Consider the following 24,403-nt stretch of genomic DNA (forward strand, 5'->3'; position numbering starts at 1 on the left):
TTCAGTCCCTTAACCCTAAGGTCACACTTAATGACCTCGTCCCATGTCTTTCTCGGTCTACCCCTCATAACCCCACCCCCAATATTAACACTTCTCACCTTCCTCACCCAATTATCATCCCCCATCCTCTCCACATGTCCAAACCACCTCAGTCTACCTTTCCTCATCACAACACCAATACACTCCAGTCCCATCCTACCTCTCAACTCTTCCATTGTAAACCCAGCCCCTCCAGGCCTTGGACGCAAGGACGCACTGCACATCCACCTAATCATTGTCATTTCTGTACGTCTGAGCCGGCGAATGTCTTCCTCCTTCTCTGCCCAGGTCTCACTGCCATACAGCATTACACTCCTAACACATGCTGCATACAAAGACCCCTTAGCACGTAGGGAGAGCCCTCTCAATGTCAGGAGAGGCAAGAGCTCCCTGAACTTCTTCCAACCACTTCTCACCCTAGCCACAGAGCTAGCTCCAGCCCCACCTCCAGCACACAACATGTCTCCCAAATAACAAAACTCTTCCACACACTCAAGAGATTCACCAGCAAGTTCAATCCTTTCACGTCTGATGATCTCCACCTGCTCACCCCGGGACGCCGTACACTTAAAATCAGCATTATCTCGCAGTCTACCTCTGATACCACTACATCTCTTATGCACCCATTTATCACACACACCGCACAAGATGGAATTACTTCCCACGCCCTTGTGGCAAACTGCACATGGCCACTCTCCCTCGTCTTTGACAGTACCGCCACCAACATCACTTTTGTTTTATCTGCATTTACCCTTAAACCCTTTTGCCCCATAGCATCTCTCCACTTCCTAAACCTTTCCTCTGCCTCCCTTTCATTCTCTGCAATCAACACCAAATCATCAGCATACAACAACTCCCACGGGAGTCTGTTTCTAAAGTCACGTGAAAGGGCTTCAAGTACCATGATAAACAACATGGGACTCAAGACTGGATGACATGTTGTAAAAATACCCCCGCTAATACCAATACACCAGTCCTGTATGAGACAGCCCTAGCATGTATTCAATATGGACGGTGGGTGTTAGCGCTGAATTGGTGACATGTAGAGGTGTATGGTATGTAGGAGGACTTCTGGGCCTTGATAGCTGGCTGTGAAGCCTATGCACAGAGTCGGAGACACACACACACACACACACACACACACACACACACACACACACACACACACACACACACACACACACACACACACATACACACACACACACACACACACACACACACACACACACACACACACACACACACACACACACACACACACACACACACACACACACACACACACACACACACACACACACACACACACACACACACACACACACACACACACACACACACACACACACACACACACACACACACACACACACACACACACACACACACACACACACACACACACACACACACACACACACACACACACACACACACACACACACACACACACACACACACACACACACACACACACACACACACACACACACACACACACACACACACACACACACACACACACACACACACACACACACACACACGTACAGTACAGTATTATTTATCACAGAATTTCTGAATAGATTTGAATTATTCATTTCACTGTGATAAGTCTCTTAGATATTTTTCTTCAGGTTAAATCCAGACCAATTTATTTTTGCAAAGGAATTTCAGTGCAACGGTTAATCAAGATTGTGTTCAGCTTTTTGACCATGATAACACATTCACACTAGCCTGAAAAAGATCCTTAACCCCTTTCAGCTCTGTTTATGTCAAGTGCAGACAGACAGACAAACACTGGCATGGTGATTATTTATTGCAAGTTTTGTCCGGTGGTTTAATGAACAAAGATTGTACTGTATATGGACAGGATGAATTATGAGCAACCATGAAAGTTCAAATGGATGAATTATACCTAAATATTGAAAAGTTGTTTATTAGAAAGATACAGTAGTGTTGGCTGAAGCTGGTTTCTCTGCAGGTGAGACCCAGAGAGGTTCCAAGTTGGGTACATCCTGAGTCCATCTCCCACCCATTACATGCAGGTGGTGGTGACCATCATCCACTCACTTGATGTAGGGCTTCCTACTTCTTCCTACACCTTCATCATTCTTTTTCTGTGTCTGCCCTCCTTTCATCCTATTTCTCCCATCTTTCCTGTCACTTTTTATTATTCTTCTTTCCATCTCAGGTGGGTTTACATTGAGTGACAGACACATTGAATGATAAGCCAAATGGTTTCCTGTAGACCAGGAAACCATTTACAATGCTGGGTGGTAACCATATAACCAAATTATGGCACCTTTTGGTTAAGTGGGTAATTAAGGTGCTGCAATCAGATTGAGCCTGTGCAGGTTTTTGTCCAAGGGATGGTTGGGGTTTATTGCTTACGTAATGCCACTTGGGGATGAATGAGGCTGGTCATTCTCAAATGTCAGAACCAGCTTGCCTAGCCCCAAGCTCCTACGCTCCCCTTGGAGCAACACAGGATTAGGTGATGGTGATGATGATGATGACAAGCTGAATGGTTTCCTGTAAGCCTGAAAACTATTTACAATGCTGGGTGGTAACCATACAACCAACCCATACATATCAACAAGTGGGTTGGCTGAGGGTTAGTGCCCTTACTCGTAAAACATCTAGCTCAAAGACAAAAGCCACCCTTTATGGGATTATGGTGTCTGGCTATAGATACAGTAGATAGATAGATCTTGTAATTTCCCCTTGTATACTACAGTCAGATGATCAGAAAATCCTTTGTCATCCTCATACTGTCTATACTGTACAGTAGATACACACAGATGACCCCCACCCCCTTTTTTTTTTTTTTTTTTTAATATATACCATTTTCATGCTTACTTGGCCTAAAATTGTCAACTCTCCATCTTTTACGTTCAGTTGTAATAACTTATTTGGTGCTAATCATGAAGAAATGCTATGAAGACAATGTAAAGCCAAAACATTGTCTGTTTCTCTGTTTCTGTTGCAGAGCTATGTGAAATAAGCTACAAAAGGATGAAAATCTGGGCCAGGTTAAGGTGAAAGAACTGTGTTATATAAACAGTATTACGATCCATGGGGAGTATTTAACTGTATCTACCCTATGAAGACCCATGGAAAGCAATAAGAAAAGAGAAGGATCATGAACACTATGCAACTAGACAAACTACAGGGTAGATTGATAATGATTTGGTTGATTATTCATTTAATTTAACAAACTAAACATACAATAATTACAACCCTAAACCTAACTAAACCTAAGAAAAAAACAATATAAATACCTAAAGCCATTCACCATCAGAAGATTAATGAACTAATGCAAGGAGAAAACTGATACTCATGGTTTACAGCAAAAGAAGGCGTTGAAGATGGGTTCCCTATAACACAGGCTTCCAGGTAAAGGTCAGGAGTGGTTCACTAAGATATTCCCAGGGCAGAGGATGAGTGTGAACTGAACTTGCGCGGGAAACCAGATAATCAGGCAACCTCGCTTCACACAGAAAAAGGGAGGGAAAGTCAGGTGACATGTTGGGAAACTAGTAGTATCAAATCCAGTCAACAGATGGAGCGCTGGTAGCGTGAGGTGGACGAGTGCTTGACTTCAGTCAAAAGATGGGAGTTCACGAGGGATGAGGCGGAGGAGTAATAATTATAGCCGTAACACCTCCCCCACAAAGACCTACGCAGTGGAAGCACGAAGGAGGTAGATTACTCTGTAGCCTCGATGGGATGTCTCGACAGGGTATCCGCGAGAATGTTGTCAACACCCCTTATATGCTGTTCTTGAAGATTAAATGGCTGAACAAGCAGGGCCCATCGTAGAATCCGTTGATTGGAATTCTTCATAGTCTGGAGAAATACAAGAGGATTGTGGTCCGTAAAGACAGTAGTAGGATGAGGATGGTGGCGAAGATAGCACTCGAACTTCTTGATTGCTAGCACGAGAGCTAGAGCCTCTTTCTCAATTGTGGAGTAGCCCCGTTGATGTCCTTTCAGCTTCGACGAATAGTAGGCAATAGGATGGAGAACACCACTCACTGGGTTGGTTTGCAGCAAAACAGCACCAACCCCAACTCCACTAGCATCGAAATGAAGATGGAAAGGTTGCGAGTGGTCAGGAGTTCTGAGGACAGGTCTGCTGGCAAGAAAAGTTTTCAGACGTTGAAAGGCAGTCTCGCAGGCAGAGGTCCACTTGAAGGGGGTTCGAAGTGCGGTGAGATCAGTCAGTGGAGCTGCAACACTGGAGAAGTTCTTACAAAAACGACGATAGAAACCGGCCATCCCCAAAAACCTCATGACTTCCTTTCTGGTGGTTGGAGTTGGGAACGCTAGAACTGCTTCCACATTGGCCTCCTTCTCGGTAGAACTTGCCCCTGTCCCACAACATGTCCAAGATATGTTACTGTAGAGTCTCCAAAAGTAGATTTAGCTAAGTTGATGGTAAATCCTACTTCTTTTAGTTTGTTGAAGAGGGCATGGAGACGTGTCAGGTGTTCGTCCCACTGGTCAGCCATCACCACAAGGTCATCCAGATAAGCTGAAGTCCCAACCAAATCCTGTGTGATGAAGTTGATGATCCTCTGGAATGTGGCCGGAGCATTAGATAACCCAAATGGCATTACAGTGTACTGATATAACCCAAATTGTGTTATGAAAGCAGATATTAGTTTAGCTCTGTCTGTCATACCTATCTGGTAATAGCCTTTTTGGAGATCTATTGTGCTAATAAATTCGGAGTTTCCTATGCAATCTATTAAGTCCTCTATGAGTGGTAGGGGATAAGAGTCAGAGACAGTGACCTTATTGACTTTACGATAGTCTGTACAGAACCTGTGGCTTCCATCGGGTTTTGGAACTAAAAGGCATGGGGAAGCCCAAAGAGAAAAACTTGGTTCTGCAAGGTGATTAGCAGTTAAGAATTCAACTTCCTTTTTCATTACTTTCATTTTTAAAGGATTAAGACGATATGCTGGCTGTTTAATTGGACTAGTAGCATCGCTAACCAACCGTATGTCATGTTTTAAGAGACCACAAAACCCTGGTAAATCAGCAGTAACTTCAGGATAAGACTTCAATAACAATTCTAGGTCATCCTTTTGTATGTTGGTCAAACTTGATAGGTAATCACATAGAGATTCCATGATCATGCTGTTAGGTAGGTTACCGGACGGTTGGGGTAGGTCCAATTCTGGGTTTGTCAAGTCTGAAGTCTCTGGCTCTGGCTCTGGCTCCGTTCCCACAAACAGTACAGGGTTCATCTCATTTCTCTCTGCATAGTGCTCCTCTGGGCATCTAGTAAAATAAGGTTTCATTAAATTCACATGAACAAGTTGAGAGTCTTTACGTCTATCTGGGGTGTGTACTACATAATTCAACTTTGATAGTTTTTTGGCAACTACATATGGGCCAGTGAATTTACTCCTGAGGGGACTACCTGGAATGGGAAGAAAGAGCAAGACCTTGTCTCCTGGGGAGTAACTGTGTGCAACAGACGATGGATGTTGAAGTCTTTCCATTTTACACTGAGCCTTTAATAAGGTATCTTTAGCAATCGTTCTGACTTCTGATAATCTAGATCTTAAATTATCAATATAGTGAGATACAGATGGACTTTCTTGAGTAGTGCTGTTAAACCACTGATCTTTCAGAAGCTTCAAGGGACCCCTTATTTGTCGTCCATATAATACCTCAAATGGAGAATATCCTAAAGACTCCTGAGGACACTCCCTTATAGCAAAAAGAAGAAAGTCTATGCCTTCATCCCATTCCTTGTGGTTTTCCAAGCAATACTTTTTCAACATTGATTTAAAGGTCTGGTGGAACCTTTCTAAACAGCCCTGGGATTGTGGGTGATAAGCCGAGGAAGTGACATGTTTAACCTCTAGTTCCTCCATAACTTTTTTGAAAAGCCTACTGGTAAAATTCGTCCCCTTGATCCGATTGGATTTCTTTAGGGATGCCAAATGCAGTGAACAAATGAAGCAGGGATTTCATTATAGTTTTAGAGGTGATATTTCTGAGGGGATAGACTTCAGGGTATCTTGTTGCAGTATCCATGATAGTAAATAAGTACTGGTTACCTTTCTTTGTCCTAGGTAGAGGTCCCACACAATCAATAACTACCTTTTCAAAAGGTGCTGTCACTACAGGAATTGCATGGAGTGGAGCAGACTTAAGCTGTTCATTAGGTTTACCAGCCACTTGACAAACATGACAAGTTTTCATAAAAGTAGAAACATCCTTTCTAAGACCTGACCAATAGTAATGTTGTAGGATTTTTTGTAAGTTTTTAAGACCCCTAGGTGACCAGCTATCCCGTCATGAGCCAGTTTAAGGATGGATTGTCTGACAGATTTGGGAATCACAACTTGGTGGATTTCTGACCAGGTATCAAGATGTTTTAGTTCTGGTGGTCTATAAGCTCTCATCAAAACGCCATCATGGAAGTAAAAACAAGGCAATGTATTTAGGTCTTTACCTTCGACTGCAGCATGTCTCAGGGTAGCAAGTGATGGATCAGCCTTCTGAGCTTTAATTAGGTTTTCTTTTGAGATAGTCTGATCCAGCAGATATTCCTTGGGAGCAGGTGGTGGTAATGGATTGATTTTGTTCTTTTTAGCCTTCTGTGACCTAGTTACAACACAGGAGGGAAATAAGTGGGGAGCAACAGTATCTAGAATCTCAGTTGGGCTCTCAGTTAAAGGGTTTTCAACCACTGAAACCATAGGCACAATGAGTTCTCCTGCCAAATCATTTCCCAATAGCAGATGAGATCCCTTGACTGGCAAAGGGTCTTCTCTGACAGCTACTTTAACATTTCCAGATAAAAGGTCACACTGGAGATAAACTTCAGCTAAGGGATAGGAGGATTAGATGAAAGGTCAGACAAAATCACCTTCTCCCAGTGAAGGCACTAGATACACAAGGAATAGCATTTCTGACCAAAATTGATTGAGATGCTCCAGTATCTCTCAAGATAGTAATGGGATATGACTCATCATCTTTATTCAGTGAGACTGTACCCTGAAACATAAAAGGAAGGAAGGAATTCTGATGAGGCTTATTTGAATCATAAGTCACTACTGGCTTTTCAATTTCAAGGAGGAGATTTTTCTTTGGGGTTAAACATGTTTTTTGAAGTTTTACAATTAGGGTGTTTGCAGGACTGGATAGAATGACCTGGCTTTTTGCAATAACTACAGGATATATTGGAGATATTTTGAGTCCAAGGCATCAAGTGTGAAGAGCTCTGCTTACCACCCACCATACCGGAGCTTACACCAGAGGAGTACTTAACACCTGAGATGGAACCACTCCTGTTATTTAGAGATCCCATCAATAAATCATAGGCGTCAGCCAACTCCGCTGCTTTCATGAGATCCTTCTGTCCTTGCTCCTCCACATGCTTCAGGATGGTGAATGGCAACTTACTCTTCCACTCTTCCAAAACCATGAGATTAACCAGGTCTGAAAATGTTGAGGTGTTAGTTGTTTCAAGCCATTTCTTAAACTGTCTTAATTTATCATTTGCAAACTCCACATAAGTATGAGAAATTGATTTTACATGTTTTCTGAACTTCTGTCGATATCCATCAGGAGAAATTGAATATGCACGAAGAATACTAGTCTTTAAACCATTATAATCATTTTTATCATCAAAACTATTATAAACTCTCTGAGCTTTTCCGATCAGCTTTGGGACCAAGACTGATATCCAGTGTTGTTCAGGCCACTCATTTTTCTTGGCAATGTGCTCAAATGTGTTTAAAAATCCATCCACATCATTCTCATCAAACTGAGGCAATAAAGCAGCTTCCTTGTGTGGTTTAAACGCAGTTAATTTCTCTCTCAATTCAATTTCCTTTTCCCTAAGGTTTGAATTTGCATTTGCTTCAAGCTCTCTTATTTGTAATTCTTTCATTTTTACTCTCTCTTCTTGAGCTAATTGTTCTGTTCTCATTCTCTCTTCTTGAGCTAATTGTTCTGTTCTCATTCTTTCTTCTTGAGCTAATTGTTCTGTTCTCATTATCTTTTCTTGAGCTAATTGTTCTGTTTTCATTCTCTCTTCTTGAGCTAATTGTTCTATCTTAAGCTGATATTCTAATCTTAATCTTTCCATCTCCACTGGGTCACTGTGTCCTTGTTTAGTATGAGTTGAATAAGGATTATCAACCCTAGTAGGAAAGGAATAACTCATAGGAGTCAAAACATCAATAGCCTCTGTCCCCAGGACTTCCCTTGAACTAAAGACTCTATAATTGTGTTTTTTAAGACCTCTTTTGTCATACGAGATTCAATTTCTATTTGGAAGTAGGTAGCAATGCTTTTCCACTCATCTTTCTTTAAGTCTTTTAATTGCTCATGGCTAGGATTTTCAACAAATTTTTGAAGGTCAAACATGATTAAAATGTATGAGAAAATTATGGTAAGTTATATTTTAGACACAGATTACAGGAAGAAAACTCTTTGAAGTCCTGAAACTTCCAGAGCCTTGACCAAAATATTAACTTACGAAAGTCGTTGTCTATGATTAAGAGCAGAGGATGACGGCTTTTAGCATGATCCGGATTACCCCTGATTATAGGATAAGACAAAACAACTTTGATTCTTGAATAATCTGGGACTTGGAAGAGTGAGTGTATCAAACTAGCCACTTGCCCTATCGCAACTAGCAGATGTAGACCTCACTGGAGCGTGGGATACGGCATTATAAACGATCCGGATATATTCCCCACATTTGATAGAACTTATAACGACCCTGTATTTCGTTAAAAATGAAAGATAAGTTCTATGAAGACTCCTGAACCTATAAACCTATGTGCTGACAAGTTCACACAAATACCAAAATGTTTATTGCATCAAGGATTTTAAATCGAATGGAAACAAGTTTCACACTAATACCAAAATGCTAAATACATCAAGGAAAATTTAAAATCTATGGGAACAAGCAACAGCAACCCCTCAAAACACCATTACTGTAAATGTCTGTCTAGCTGAAATAGGTCCTGTCACGGTCGCCATTTATTACGATCCATGGGGAGTATTTAACTGTATCTACCCTATGAAGACCCATGGAAAGCAATAAGAAAAGAGAAGGATCATGAACACTATGCAACTAGACAAACTACAGGGTAGATTGATAATGATTTGGTTGATTATTCATTTAATTTAACAAACTAAACATACAATAATTACAACCCTAAACCTAACTAAACCTAAGAAAAAAACAATATAAATACCTAAAGCCATTCACCATCAGAAGATTAATGAACTAATGCAAGGAGAAAACTGATACTCATGGTTTACAGCAAAAGAAGGCGTTGAAGATGGGTTCCCTATAACACAGGCTTCCAGGTAAAGGTCAGGAGTGGTTCACTAAGATATTCCCAGGGCAGAGGATGAGTGTGAACTGAACTTGCGCGGGAAACCAGATAATCAGGCAACCTCGCTTCACACAGAAAAAGGGAGGGAAAGTCAGGTGACATGTTGGGAAACTAGTAGTATCAAATCCAGTCAACAGATGGAGCGCTGGTAGCGTGAGGTGGACGAGTGCTTGACTTCAGTCAAAAGATGGGAGTTCACGAGGGATGAGGCGGAGGAGTAATAATTATAGCCGTAACAACAGCAAAAATCCTGAGGCTGCTTATAGGTTTAGTGCCCTAAAAAGACACAAGTACAATCAGTGGCCAAAAGAATTTAAATGAGATCAGTTTACCAGCAGTTCATCCACACAATTTTAACCCATGGAATGAGCAAAATTTGAAGTGCAGGCTTGTTAGGAACTTGTATTCTATGGATTAATAGTCACATTATCCACAGACATGTAATGTTGTTATTGTAAGAAAGTAAAGCCTTGTGAATGTTAACAGGATGTGAGGTGGAACCAGCCTAAATGGTGTGTAAATCACTGTGTGGGTTACATCATTGGTCATGGTGTTGATGGTCTTTCCACTTCTGTATCTGGTCTTTCTCTGTGTCAGGATCCTACCTCACCAAATCCTTAGGTGGTGGTGGGGGTGGGGGGGTAAGTCAGAATGACGATGATAGACATCACAGATACAAATCACCTTCATCAAGAAATAAATTTGTCCAGTTAAGGGCCACATTAACCCCTTAATTGCTGTGAGGTAGTACTGTACATTTGTGTGCACCATAGGTCGGCCCTGGGATCTTCTTCTTCTTTTTTTTTTTTTTTTTAAAGATGTGAAGAGAATCATCTGGCACACCTGGCAATGTGTGTTTTATGTCCTAAATCTAATCTCTGATGCACTATGAATCACAGAAAAATTCAAGTGACTATTTACTGTACTTGCCAATAATGTAACATGTACGCCAGTGGGTGATAACACACAAGATGAACTGACTGTCGGAATGCTTAGGATGATAGAGTAGGTTCATGTAAACATACCACTGGCATAATTGTTTGCATTTTTTTATTAATTGCACTAATTCGATGCCTACAGCACTGGTACTGTATGATGTGATTCGATGCTGGGGGCCATTGAGGGGTTAATGTGAGGCACAGAATTCATCCCATCAGTGAATGATATATCTCACTCTTTAACTGTTTGCTGCATCATCCCTGTCACTAAAGAGCAAAACACAACCACTCTGCATAATGCAGGGTGTCATGAAGCCATATTCAGTTCACCACTCAACAGAGTGCTCATCATAAGTATCATTCCCTCCACCACCCAACAGAGTAGTCATCATTGTTGATGTCATCATTGTCATCATCATCATCATCATCATCATTATCATAATCATCATCATAATCATCATCATCATTTTTTCTCTGCTTAAAGATGGAGTTAGGTAGGAACTGGAACAATAATACAGAAAGTACAAAAGTGGGTGCATTCACACATCATGCTGGCCCCAGTATCCTGGCTTCACCCCACAAGACTAGATATGGGTTTGTAAACACTTCATGTTAGATTTGATACTCAAATGGTTTATGATCATCATCATCATCATCATCCTGCCTGTGTTTCCCACTTGCAGGTGGAATGAGATAGGGTACAGAAAACCAGGAAAGGGAAAGAGTATGAACTAATCAACACCATGCCCAGAGATATGGGCCACACACCCATTCATTCACCATTCACTCCCCATGGAATCATGGCCTTTCCACAAGCAGCATCTTTATTACATGTCAAAATCAATCTCAGAACTGTCATGTTAAAATGAAAATAGATGCCACACCCTCAACATACAAACCTCCATACAAAGTTTATTCAACCAGCTTGATCCCTTGTTGGTGCCCTAACTTTATCAACTTCCATACCTTTCTTTCCATCCACATTTTTCTTGGCCTACCAATCCTCCTCCCACCTTCAGACTCACTCACATTACCCTCTTCAGCACCCTAATTAAAGGGCTTTGTACAGGCAAAATGGAACGTTAAGTGAACAGCTTTCAATGAGGCGTGAATTTGGTCCATGATTGAGGGACAAACAGTAAGTCGTGATTTTATTCTCAGTATTTTAGCCTTAGGCTCATTGGAATGTGAACCTGGTGGACTGCAGGCAGAAGTTGCCCTTCTCCTACAGTTCACCATCCTCCTTTGGGATGAAGGATAGGAATTGAGGGACGTTTGTGCAGACCATACTGTATCAGTGTCATCGAGTGAAGACATCCCTATCCAACACCATTTTGACCTAATATTAAAACAACTTTATAATGAATCAAGAGCAGCTTTATGTGAAAAACAGGTGTTAATGTATCAGCAGCTTAAAATATGACAAATTTTACGTGTGGACTGCCTGTATGTACCATCTCCTCCTCCATCTGTTTGCTGTAAGTTCTTGATCATCAGATTACAAGAGCTCCAGAGGCAAGCCATCACAGATTCCCACTGTAAAGTATTTAAAAAAAAAAAAAAAAAAAAAAAAAGTCTGAAAACTAACCTTTTGTATTCATGTTATGACCTAAGGCTTATATGAACATGAATATGATGGATTGCAGGCTGAAATTCTCCTTTTTCTGTAGTCCACCACCCTCCTTCCAGGAGATAAGGAGGGAGTTGAGAGTTGTTTGTAAGAGCCACCTGGTTATATTGGTGCCACCATGTGAAAGCATCTCTCTCTAGCACCATCCCTCCTGTACAGTCAGATGTTAAAGTCTGTTTGCCTTTCCTCCCTCTGTTTCATTGTTGGATTAATAGATGTTTAAATGTGACATAATGAACAGAGGTGCATATCATCATCCATTTCAGGGTGATAATATGCACCTTTGTCCACTACATCCTACTCAGGCATCTATGACTTCGGGGGGGGGGGGGGGAGTGAACAAACGTGAGTATTTGACTAAACTGTACAAATCACTCATCAGTATCTTCATCTTGTACACTACAGTTCATTTGTTTCCATATTTTGTAGTGCCATGACCAACTTCATATCTTCAGTCTGGTTACTTACATGGCATGTCCATATTCTATTCTTGTTGCCAGTAGACAAATTGTTAGTGCAGATCCCAAGCAGTAGTAGTAGTAGTAGTTGTTGTTGTTGTTGTAGCCCCAGGTTCGTCCGAAACGTGAACCTGGTGGTGGTGGTAGTGGTAGTAGTAGTAGTAGTAGTAGTTGTAGGAGTAGTAGTAGTAGTAGTAGTTGTAGGAGTAGTAGTAGTAGTAGTAGTAGTTGTTGTTGTTGTTGTTGTTATAGCCCCAGGTTCATCCAAAACGTGAACTTGGTGGTGGTAGTAGCACTAGTAGTAGTAGTAGTAGTTGTTATTGTAGCCCCAGGTTTGTCCGAAAAGTGAACCTGGTGGACTGCGGGCTTAAGTTAATCCTTTTTAGGGCTAGGGAAGGAGCCGAGACATCTGTATAACTGGGCAGCTCCATCACCCAATTATATCAATGCCACCACATGAAGGCATTCCTCTCCAGCACTGTAAGGGTTAACCCCTACACCGCGGGCATGTTTACCAATGTTTTGCGTGTGCCGCGGGGTTATTCGGGCTCCGACACACTCTCAAAAAATATTTGCCAAAAATCAGTTATTAGTCCAAGAATATTAAAATTACATATGCTTATGGCACATACCTTCAGCTTTCCCCTGGAATGTTTATTGAGCCTTCGTCGGTTACCGTAGGACTTGTGGAGACCTCTGAAGTTGGGTAATGAAGTCTCCACTTTACACTTCCCGACAACCCGTAATATGATTACCACAGCCAGATGTTAACACTATAAACACTACTCTATGATTTTCAGGTAGTTTGGGATCCATACTCCAAAAAAAACAACAACTGTGAAAACAATGAAAATTACGAGTGCGTCTGACCGCCGCACTTGCGCTAGTTCACTCTTGGTACTCTGTCATTTATTATTCATAAAACCCCTCACACTTTATATTTCTGTTACTATATAACACTTATATATATGTACAGTCTTTATTCATAAGTTTCCTTCAGTAGTATTAGTTTATTGTCACTGTAGGGATTCAATTTCTTTCAGTAAAATACGTAGCATTCACTTTCTCGTCCTGTATACTAGCATTGAGAGTGAATGTCACTTTCATCTTCACTCTCATAACTCATAGTATTCAGACATGCTAGAGTGAAACTTTCACTTTCATTACTCCTAGGGTATATACTTGTATTCTTATAATACTACTCATTTACATTTCTATTTACGTTCTCTATTTTATTTACGTTATATACATCTCTATTTTATTTACACTGTGTTATGCACTGTCACTTGAAGTAACTTATAAAACTATTTTCCACTGTTCACGTATATTTACATTCATTACTTTCACTTGCTGTTTACACATTATTTACACATTATTTACAATTCCACTTGCACTGTTTTACTCAACAGAAAGATCATAGTTACTCTTTTATCAATTGTCAGCCCTTTACCTCTTTCTACACGAGGTTTAGTAGGGGGTAAAGGTCACAGGGCCCTTTGCATGGGGGTGAAAAGGCCCTGAAGCTAGCAAGAGTGAACAGAGGTACCCCCACACTGGAAGGTGAGAGTGAACTGATAAGGGTGGGCCGGGGTGGAGGCCTACCTAGGGAAAGCAGTACTGCCAACGTTCAGCCTCTTGACACAGCTATTTATAGCAAAGAAATGATTGGCAGGAAATCTAGACAATACATTATAAATTAGGTAGTTCCAGGTGAATGTAAATATCACTTAGGCTTCTCCCTTCCCTCCTTATATGTATAGTTATTACGAAAATAGATTATACGGCATATTTCAAGGGGAAATAAACAGCGAAAATTAGCGAACGATTGAAAGTGAAGTGTTGTCAGGTGATAATTAGCCAATTCCAGGTGTATGGCACTCTCACTTACCTTATTTCTTTCTTGTATATATTATTTGGTATAAGAATAGGGCATAGGGCTTATTTCAATGGATGAAATCAGTGAAAAATTCCAGGGAAGATTTACTTAGCGTAGCACGGCCAGTCAGGCGAGAGGATAGGGTAATGGAGGGGGGGTAGGGAGGGGAGTCAAGAACGGGGAGAAATGGCTAAATTGTCATCAGCGGATGGGAGTACAGATGAGATTAGGAGTGCTGACTAGTGTTGGACATTGGCAGTACTGATAGATGATACAAGCCCCCACTTGGAAGCCCGGGTGAATTCAAAATAACACAGAATCACAAAAGCGACACCCCGTGGTATGATCCCTTGCTCCCAAGCGTCACGAAAGTGACGCCCCACAGTTAAGGGGTTAATCAAGGCCATATTTAACTCCTCCAGTTTAAAAAGCCACCCCAAAGTTGAAGAAATTTTTTTGGTGTTAGAAATAATATTTTAAGGGATCAGATCTTTGAATGCATGGTTTTTCTCATTGCCATAGGATTATTTCAGACATTTTTAATTTTTTTTTAATGCTTTGATGTCAAGGGATTTCTGTCAGCTGAATAAAATTCCTATAGTCAGTTTATTTCATGTGACAAAGATCCCAAACCTCTTTCAGCTTGGTTTAGTTGTCACCAGAATGATGGTTAATTTGACATGTAACCAAGGAGATTCACTCCTACATCACAGCCAAGGCTCATTGAAATTCATGCAACCACCATGATTAGTATTCAAGTTATGTGAGTGGCCAAGTTCCACCAGATGAAAACAAACTGTATAATTTGATCACACTTAAAAAGTTAATCAGCCCCCTTCCCCCCCCACACACACATCACACACATAAGCAGCTATCCCATTAACCATTGTAGTGACTTACCTTGGCAGTCTATCAAACTCCTTCTTCTGCCCAACATATATGAAGTGTAGTATGGATTTTTTTCTTTTTCTTTGTAATGCTTGTAGCGTTGACCAAAGTTACCATATCCTGTTTTTGACAAGCTGTGGTTCATGTTCTTATATATTAAGTTATATAATTGTTACTATAAACCCCTTGGGTACCCAGTACATGCATTCAAGCTCTGGAAGACTCACATTTACACATTTTGTCATTAAGGAACATACTTCACTTAACTGAAGGAAGAATCCATACCATTCATAATTTTGTCTGTTGTGCCTTGGCTGTGAGTTTTAAGTTGTTTTAACCTAGATTTTCTCTCTCTCTCTCTCTCTCTCTCTCACCCCCCCCCCTAGCTGAAAGGAAGAGTATGGTATTTAAGATGGTAAAGCAGATGAAGAGGGAAAATGGGATATCATAGGTGAGCAGTGTGTGAAGAGTGATGAAGGAAAGGTAGTGGTGGACAGTGGGGATATTAAACATGTCTGAAGAGAGCATTATAACTGCTTGCTGAATGAGGAATTTGACTGGAACAGGGAAGATTTGGAGTCAGCATATCCGGTGTTTTTCCCCTGGCCTTTGATTGCTGCTGCTGCTGTGAGTAAGGCAATAGGCAGGTTGCAGATAGGGAAGGCAGCAGGTGTGTCTGGGTTGACTGCTGAAATGCTGAAGGCCTCAGGAGGTATAGAGAGTGGGTTTAGTGACTGATTTGATAAATACAATTATATATGAGTGTGTTGTCCCAGATGACTCTCTGAAGAGTGTGATTGTAAATGTATATAAGGGGAAGGATGATGGCCTGGAAGGGGGAAATTACAGAGGCATAAAACTTTTGGACCAAATATTGAAGGCAGTGGAGAGAATCCTAGAAGTTGTGATAAGGGAAAGAATGAATATTGATGAGATGCAGTTTGGGTTTATGGCAGGCAATGGGACCACCGATGTCATATTCATTACCCAACAGGTTCAGAAAAAAAATGTAGGAAAGAAAAGTGGGCCGTTGTTTGTTTTTGTTGATTTGGAGATGGCCTTTAACAGTCCCTAGGAAGGTTCTGAAGTTGACAGTGAGAAAGCCTGGGATCAAGGATTGGCTGGTTAGAGTGGTTATGGCAATGTATGTGGGTGCTTGCACCCAGACGAGACTGAATGGAGATATGAATGATGAGTTACCCATGAATGGTGGCATGTATCAGAGGTCAGTCTTGAGCCCCTTATTGTTTATCATGGCGCTTGAAGCTCTCACACAAGAAGTGGACTCCCATGGGAGAGGTTGTATGCTGACAACCTGTTGATTGTGCAGAGTGAAAGGGAGATGGAGGCGAGATTTAGGAAATGGAGAGACTGAATAAGACTCAAGGGTTTGAGAGGAAATGTGGATAAAGCAGAAGTGATGATATCTGCTAAAGCAGAGGGAGTGTGGCCATGTGCAGTTTGTTACAAGGGTGTGGGAAGTAACTCCATTTTGTGTAGTGTTTGTGATAAGTGGGTGCATAAGAGCTGTAGTGGTACTAGAGATAGGCAGTAAAATAGTGCTGATTTCATGTGTATGGTGTGTTGAAAAGAGTATGTAGAGATTTTCAAATGTGAAAGGATTGATCTTGCTAGAGAGTTTCATCAGTGTGTGGAGGAGTTTAGTTATTTGAGACATGTTATGTAAGGAGTGGTTGGAGGAAGTTCAGGGAGCTGTTGCCTCTCCTACGATTGACAGGACTTTCCCTCTGTGCTAAGTGATTTGTATGCAGCATGTGTTAGAAGTGTAATGCCATATGGTAGTGACATCTGGCAGTAAAGAAAGGTTATTCAAACATACTGAAATGACAGTGATTAGTTGGATGTGTAGTTCATGCCCAGAATGTGAGGCCTGGGGGGGTCTAGGATTATGCATGAAGAGTTGAGAGGAAGGATGGGATTTTTATATATTGTTGTTGTGATGATCAGGGATAGATTGAGATGGTTTGGGCATGTTGAGAGGATGGAGGATGATGATGAATGCAGAAGGTGAGAAGTGTGAATGTCAGGGGTAGGGTTTCATGAAGCAGACCCAAAAAAGACCTGTGATGAGATCATAGAGTGTGACCTAATGTATATAAAGAACTGAATAGGGAAGCTGCCAGAGATCGACCAGTGTGTAGAGCTGCCTTTAGGCTACCAAAGCTGATGCATGCAAGCATGTTAGAGCCTTTATAAATGATATGAATTATGACAAAAATGGTTGATGTAGAGCTATTTACTCATTTAATATGTAAGAGACTGCAGTGTGGGCACTAACCATGTGACAGATATGGCTAGCTTTCAGATATGGTTTGTTCCTGTGCATGTACTGTACAACTGTCAGAAGAAGATAAGAATGCTTTTCACACTAAATATTGTGAACACAGGATAAAGTACAAGTACAGTATTCTGATATTTAGGCCACCAGGTGATAAAGTGCAAATATTACCATTGATCTTATTTAATTTTTCAAACTCTATGAGATGATGCAATACAGGATATATTTGTTGGAGAAATTGAAATGCGTGGGACTTGACCATGGCCCAGTACAAGTGAAAAACTAGTAAAATGCTCCCAAGCATTGGAAGTAGGCAGTTTATTGAGGGTTGTTGGGTGAGTAAATTGGAAGTGATGCTGTAATGTTTTGTATTTTATCAGCCATGACTGAATAATAATGAAATGAAGGTATGACTTCCGGCATCAAAGGTGAGTGAAAATACCCATTGTTCAGATACTAAACCTTGCAAGTGTTCAGTTCAGTGCAATATACCATCACCCTTTCAGACTTATGAACATAAAATTAGGGGAAATATTAACTTGAATACATCAGATTAATGAATGATTATATAGCCATCTTCGGTTGTAGTTATGATAGGATCATGTTGATTTATATGGAGACAGACAAAATGAAAAAGTGAAGGAGCAGTGTGATGTTAACGTGGAAGTGCTAGAAAGCATTAGGAGAAATATTTTGAGATGGTTTGGCTATGTGGAGAGGATGGAAAATGAGAGACTGACTAGGAGAGTGTATGTGAGTTAGGTGGAAGGAGGAAAGGGGATAGGTAGATGTGGAAGTGCTAGGAAGCATTAGGAGAAATATTTTGAGATGGTTTGGCTGTGTGGAGAGGATGGAGAATGAGAGACTGACTAGGAGGGTGTGCGAGTGCGGTAGAGGGAGGAAAGGGGGATGGGGACACCAAGGATGAGATGGAGGGGATGGCATAGGACAGTGTGACATGGAGGTGGTTCATTTATGGCAGGATTAAGGCATCTGGTGATAGTTGATACCGATAGAAATATGTACGGTATCAGGCAAGTGGATAACATGTATAATGGAGTGAGTCAAAATTGGTGGTTAATTAGCAAGATAAATTGATTGATAGGTATAAATAAAGAAAGGAAATAAACATAGGCAAATTTGAGAACATTATGAGCCAAACAGGTGGTAGAAGTAATTCTGTAAATAAGATAAATTGAATGATTATTGAGGAGGTAAAGATGAGTACTGGAAAATAAACATTGAGTAATATGTACGAGACAAGCTAGAGTGGGGGAGGTCATTCCGTGTAAATATAATTGGAAAAAATGGAATTTAAGTGTACAGCATTGATTCAGAACTGGCGGTTGTGGTGGTCATGTGGTGTTGTGATCGGTATTACAACAAATATTGCATAGAGGGTAGCGATTCAAAATTGGCAGTTGCATTGGTCACGTGGTATAGGTATTAATAATAGGTAAAGAATACGGCAAACATAGGTGAAATTAGATACAGTAGTAGTAAGAAGGCCTACGAGACAAGCAGGGTGTTTGTGTAGAGGGCGATGATTCAGAATTGACGTTTGTGATGGTCACGTGGTTTAGTTATTTAAGAAAAACAGGAAAAGATAAATACAAATAAGCATGGGCAAAACAGAGAGAGTAGTAAGTGTGAGACAGGCGGGGAGTTTATGCAGAGGGTAGTGATTCAAAATTGGCGGTTATGTTGGTCACGTGGTGTAGTGCGGGTCGGCGGTGGAGCCATCTTACGGGGCGCGGGGGAGTTGGTCTGCCACATGTGCACCGCGCCTTACTCTTTACGCCTCTACAAACACTCTCTGCACTATTTCCACGTGCCGTTTATTGGTTTGGGAAGTAGATTGTGGTTTTCTAACTACTGACGGGTGTGTTTGAAGCGGTAAATAAGTGGGAATAGAAGCGAGGCCCGAGTGGTATAGGGAGACGAGGAGGCGGGCAGCAGCTGGGCTGAGGAAGCCTACCTACCAACGTGAGACGTTTGTGAAAGTGCGGTGCTGGTGGCTGGAGTCATGTGTTAGTGATCAAAACATATGGCCCACCAGTGCAACTATTTTTCACCTACCTCACCCTGTCCCATTGCCACCATAAATTGTAGACCATTGAGTGAGTGATGTTTCCAAACAGCTACCCGAACGGCTACCCGCCGGCGGGCGGGGTGCCCCCCAATAGTGGCGGCGCCTACTATGTTGTACAGGGGGTAAGTACCTCACACATCGTACCTTATCACCGCCATTTGCCATATTATTATCCCACATTTACTCCCACCTCAGTTTTAGCCATAATTTCCCCACGCGTTCATTATGTTAAAAGGAAAAAATTCCAAGGTCGTTAGGGTGTTTGAAGGTCCACCATCCATTCTTAGGACGTGACTGAAATGTTTTTATTGTTTCTCAGACCGAACTCAGTTTGTCACTTTATCTTCATACATCCACATACCTACACAAGAAAGAAAAAATCAAGGTCATTGGGTTGTTTGAAGGTGAATTAAATTCTTGGAAACCATTTAGCAAATTTCCAAATTCATTGTTTTTTGCCTTTTTAAACTGTTGAGTAGGTGAAAGAAAATGAGTATTAAGATATGTTGATTAGGAGGTTGATAATATATGGTATTATAGCACCATCTGTTTTAACTTGAAATGTCATGCTGTAGTTTCAAGTTAATTTTTTGTTTAAGGTAATTTTGTAGATTTTTTAAATTTATAGAAATCAGCCATTAAGGGTATGTAAACGTTTAAAAATGTATATGTATATTTTTTGCATGAATTGTGGTGTACATGGGTGTTTGTTCTTAATGCATCTGCAAAAAGAAACATTATATACCATATAGGCTGGGTAAAGGGATGGCTTTTAGTAATGTAAAATTAACTGATTTATTCCCAGTACTGATATTGTTGCATCTTATTGTGGTTGATAAATTTGGTAAAGAGTGATCACGGAGGTATGCAAACTAATTTCCATTAAGTTTATAGGTTATGACAAATAGCTACCCTTTTTAGAGTACGGTACTGCAGTCTCTTTTCTGAAAGGATTTTTGTGTGTGGTGAGAGTTCAGTCAGTTTCTAATGCAAATACTGTACTTCAGAAACTAGAATTGATGTGAAATTATTTACCAGTTGACTTCCCTGATCAAGAGATTATTATTTTACCAGTTGACTTTCTTGATCTTAACTCTTTCTTTTTCATTTTCCAGTAAGACAAGGATTTCCCCACTGTTTTTATGAAGCTTTTTACATTTGCAAAATACTTCTATAAGTTGACTTCAGAGTTTTCGTTTTGTGATAGTTTCATGTTGATTTCCTAATGTTTTTGTTTTTCTGGTGTTGTAGCATTTTTGTAAGGTGCAGAAATACTTATTAGATAATTTAGGCTATAGTAGTACTCGCATAAATGTGCGGCTTTGGTGTGGCCCGCACCTGTGTACAATGGTGCCACGTTTCCCCAACTTGCGATGTGAAACAGAAGCTATTTGTGTATAAGGCATCACAAGTACGATAAATTCAGATGAATAAAACTGACACTTGTGTATTTTGATGGATGAATCAACAGTAATAATATTATGCATAAAATATTTATACAGTAACACAGAAACATGGCATACATATTGTACAGTGTTGCTAAAAGAAATTGTAGTCACTTTTAATGGTTTTTAGCGTAGTTTTAGGGTGGGTAATAATATCACAGTTATGGATATAAGATAATGAGCCTGAAAAAAGAAAAAATATGCCAATAGCCAAAGTAAAAGAAATAATTCATGTAATTCTTGTGAGTGGCAACACTGACACACCCAGTCTGGCCTAAGGTAAAGTACGTACCTCCATAGACCCAAGCATAGCTTGTACAGGTGTTGCTAGGGAAAAATGCTCACATTTACTGGCTTTTACTGTAATTTTAAGGGCGAGGAATTATCACATTTATAATCATAAGCTAATATGCAGGACAAAATAGTAGGCATATGCCAATACTGGGGGGGGGGGGAATTATTCACTCGTGAGCGGCAACACTTCCACACCCAGTCAGTGGCCTTGACCTCAAGGGTGGTGTGGAAATGATGTCAAATTTACAATATATACAATATTATGTAAAAGGAAATATCCAAAATGTTTCTTGCAATAAAAGAGAGAGGCAGGCAGGCAGGAGAGGGGCAAGGTTGAATGCATTGTCGGCATGACGGGGGGTGGTGGTGGTGGAGGCATTGTCAGGCTGAGAGAGAGATGGAGGAAGGGGCAAGAGAATGAATGAATGAAAATCAATCATGGTACTGCAATAACGGGTCATCTGTTGCCGTATACAAAAAAATGATAAGTATCATTAAATATAACAAAATCAAATTAATAAATGAAAGCACAATTATAAATAACTTATAATAGAATCAAAAGTACTCAGGGTGGCTCACATCTCCCACCAGGAGAGAGAGAGAGAGAGAGAGGGAGATAACGGTATAGAAAACGTGGCAACACTGTACACAAGTGCGGGCCACACCACAGGCGCACATTTACGCGAGTACTACTATAGTCTAGTGTTTCACATGACATACATTTTAATTTAAGCAGCTGAAGCACATTACCCAATCAGTTCTTCCTGATAGTGTTTTATATTTTTCTGGTTATTTTTGGGGTGGTAAATATTTCACGTTAAATTTTTCTCTTACACCATGTTCCTTATGCTGTATCAGCTGGTACAAGTGTAATGGCGGATGCATTCCAACTTACATGCAACTGCCGAGATTTGTCATTGGTATCCTGGTTGCCTTCCAATAGCTACCTCTTCCGAGCCTTTCATTTTTACCTACAACAGCAATTTAACCTTACAAGCAAGATTTGATTAAATTTTTATCAGGGTAACACTTTTTTTTTTTTTTTTTTTTTTTTACCGCACTCAAAAATTCAGATAGCATTTTTATGATTTAAATTTTTTTCGTACTTATGAAGACATTTTCTTGCACCAAACCTTTGCCATTATGAAGTGAAACCATATTTTGGTATCAGTTTTGAGAAGTCTGATCAAATAATACCATACTGTGTCTTTTTTTTTTCCTCCCACTCGCTGCAATGCATCCATTAGGCTTGATTATACAGTTCAAATAAACAGACTTACAAAATAATAATGTCAATAGGAAGTGGGAGTAAATAAATGCACCACGGACCAGCACTCTTTGGTATGGGGGAGGTTACTTATGATGATGATTTATTGTTATATCAACCTAACCTAACCTAACCTAATCAAACTTAACCTAACCCAATTTTACCATAGATGCAGCAACTGATGAAACTACAAGCTGGACCCCCCCCCCTCCCATATTTACTACCATTGAATACTGAAAAGTGCAATTGTTACGTATGTGTATAGATGAGATTGCTTTAAATTGCATAAACTAAATGGTGAACATTAGTTGGGTGTAATTCCCCCCAAAATCTGGTGATTGAATTTCTGTTTCCAAAAAGTTTTGTTTTTGTTTTGATGACCTGGCATTCATACTAGCTAGTCACCTTGTGATCAGTTTGGTAGTGAGTGGATGGTGAGCCAAGCAATCATGATTGCATGCTGGATGGCTAGTGGGTCTTAGGATGAAAGCTGGTTTATGCTAACCAGTCATCAGCTGAGTAGCTGCTGTCAGGCAGCTCAGTTTTGTCATGGCCACTGATAGTAACAGTTTCTTTCCCATTTCTGTTCGTGTATTCTCAGGAGTGTGAGGCCAGTAACTACCGTAGTTAAGGTTGGAAATTGTTATGGCTACGATTGAATTGAGTGGGGTCAGGGAAGGTTAATGTCTAAAATGGCTTGTAATTCATTCATTTGGGAGGAGGAGGCAGATCTGATATGAAATTTCGGTAAATTTTTAGAAGTAACCAACGTTTTCTTTCATTATTACTTTTATGGTTTCCAATGCAAAATACTGTGCTTTAATTAGTTTTGACCCTCATTTTTGGGGGAAAATCCCCCCTTATGGAATTTTGAGTAAGATTTCCAAAAGTGGGTTTATCCCCCCAAAATCAAGATCAAGATTAATTAAAAACACACTATTTTGTATTAAACTAACCAAACCTAACCTAACCTAGGCCTACAGTAATCTACGGCCTGACATAGACCGAATGCATACGCGTGCACAAGCCAATATGGCGCAACATTCATCCGTCACTGAGCGACAGCCTAACCTATGCAACTATATGACTACCCCTACAAAATTTGCTCCCCCAACTCAAACTAGGCTTAAAAGGTGAGTCTTGGTTAGAATAGTTCAGGGATGTAATATAATGAAAATTGGTAACGTTGGTTACTTCTAAAGTTATACCGAAATTTCTGACTGATATGAAGGTAAAATTCATTCTAACTATAGCCGGACGCCATTTCATTGAGTTACGGTAGTTATTTTATGGGGAGGGACTCTAACCCTCCTCCAACCCACTTGTTGACACGGTGGGAACAAAACTAATCATACAGCAAGTTTACTGTAGGTTGAAACAAGAAAAGTACCACTAGAGTAGACCCTCGCCAGCTATAACAAACCTGGTTGTAGTGGATATTGGATTTAATGGACACCGTGAAGTTCACCGAGCCTTTGTCTGCTGTAATGAACAGTGTCCGAATGGGGCGCAGTGTGTGTGTTTCCTACCTCTTTTTACCTAGCCCTGGCCAGAAATTGCCCTTTCCCCATAGTAATAAGAGGCTAGTACAGCTTTACTGTACAGTACTGGTATTGAGGTTCTGTGACAGGAATGTGAAATAAGCTGCTAAATGGTAAAATTAGGAGCATAGTGTAAAGTGGGTGTAGCTTACATTTTTAATACTAGACTACAGTATGCTATTGCATTCATTTATTTTCAGACATGTTTGAAATCCCACCTGGGGGGGAGGGAGACTCTTGAATATAA

At 40.5% G+C, this 24,403-nt stretch overlaps 1 protein-coding gene across 3 annotated transcripts in view; it reads left to right on the forward strand.

Moving 5' to 3' along the window:
• Window positions 1-24,403, forward strand: part of LOC145418541 (eukaryotic translation initiation factor 4 gamma 3-like) — a 536,301-nt gene that overhangs the window by 372,408 nt on the left and 139,490 nt on the right. The window contains exon 1 of one of the 3 annotated variants that reach the window (XM_080286909.1): window positions 19,310-19,731. The exons of the other annotated variants lie outside the window; for them this stretch is intronic. Coding sequence (XP_080143035.1) covers window positions 19,645-19,731 — 87 coding nt within the window. The 5' untranslated portion in view covers window positions 19,310-19,644. Of the gene's footprint in view, window positions 1-19,309; window positions 19,732-24,403 lie in introns of those variants that run through there. 3 annotated transcript variants of the gene reach the window in all.

This window comes from Coenobita brevimanus, chromosome 115 (assembly GCF_032717465.1).
Source record: "Coenobita brevimanus isolate Jiangsu-jjx chromosome 115, ASM3271746v2, whole genome shotgun sequence".
Lineage (NCBI taxonomy): Eukaryota > Metazoa > Arthropoda > Malacostraca > Decapoda > Coenobitidae > Coenobita > Coenobita brevimanus.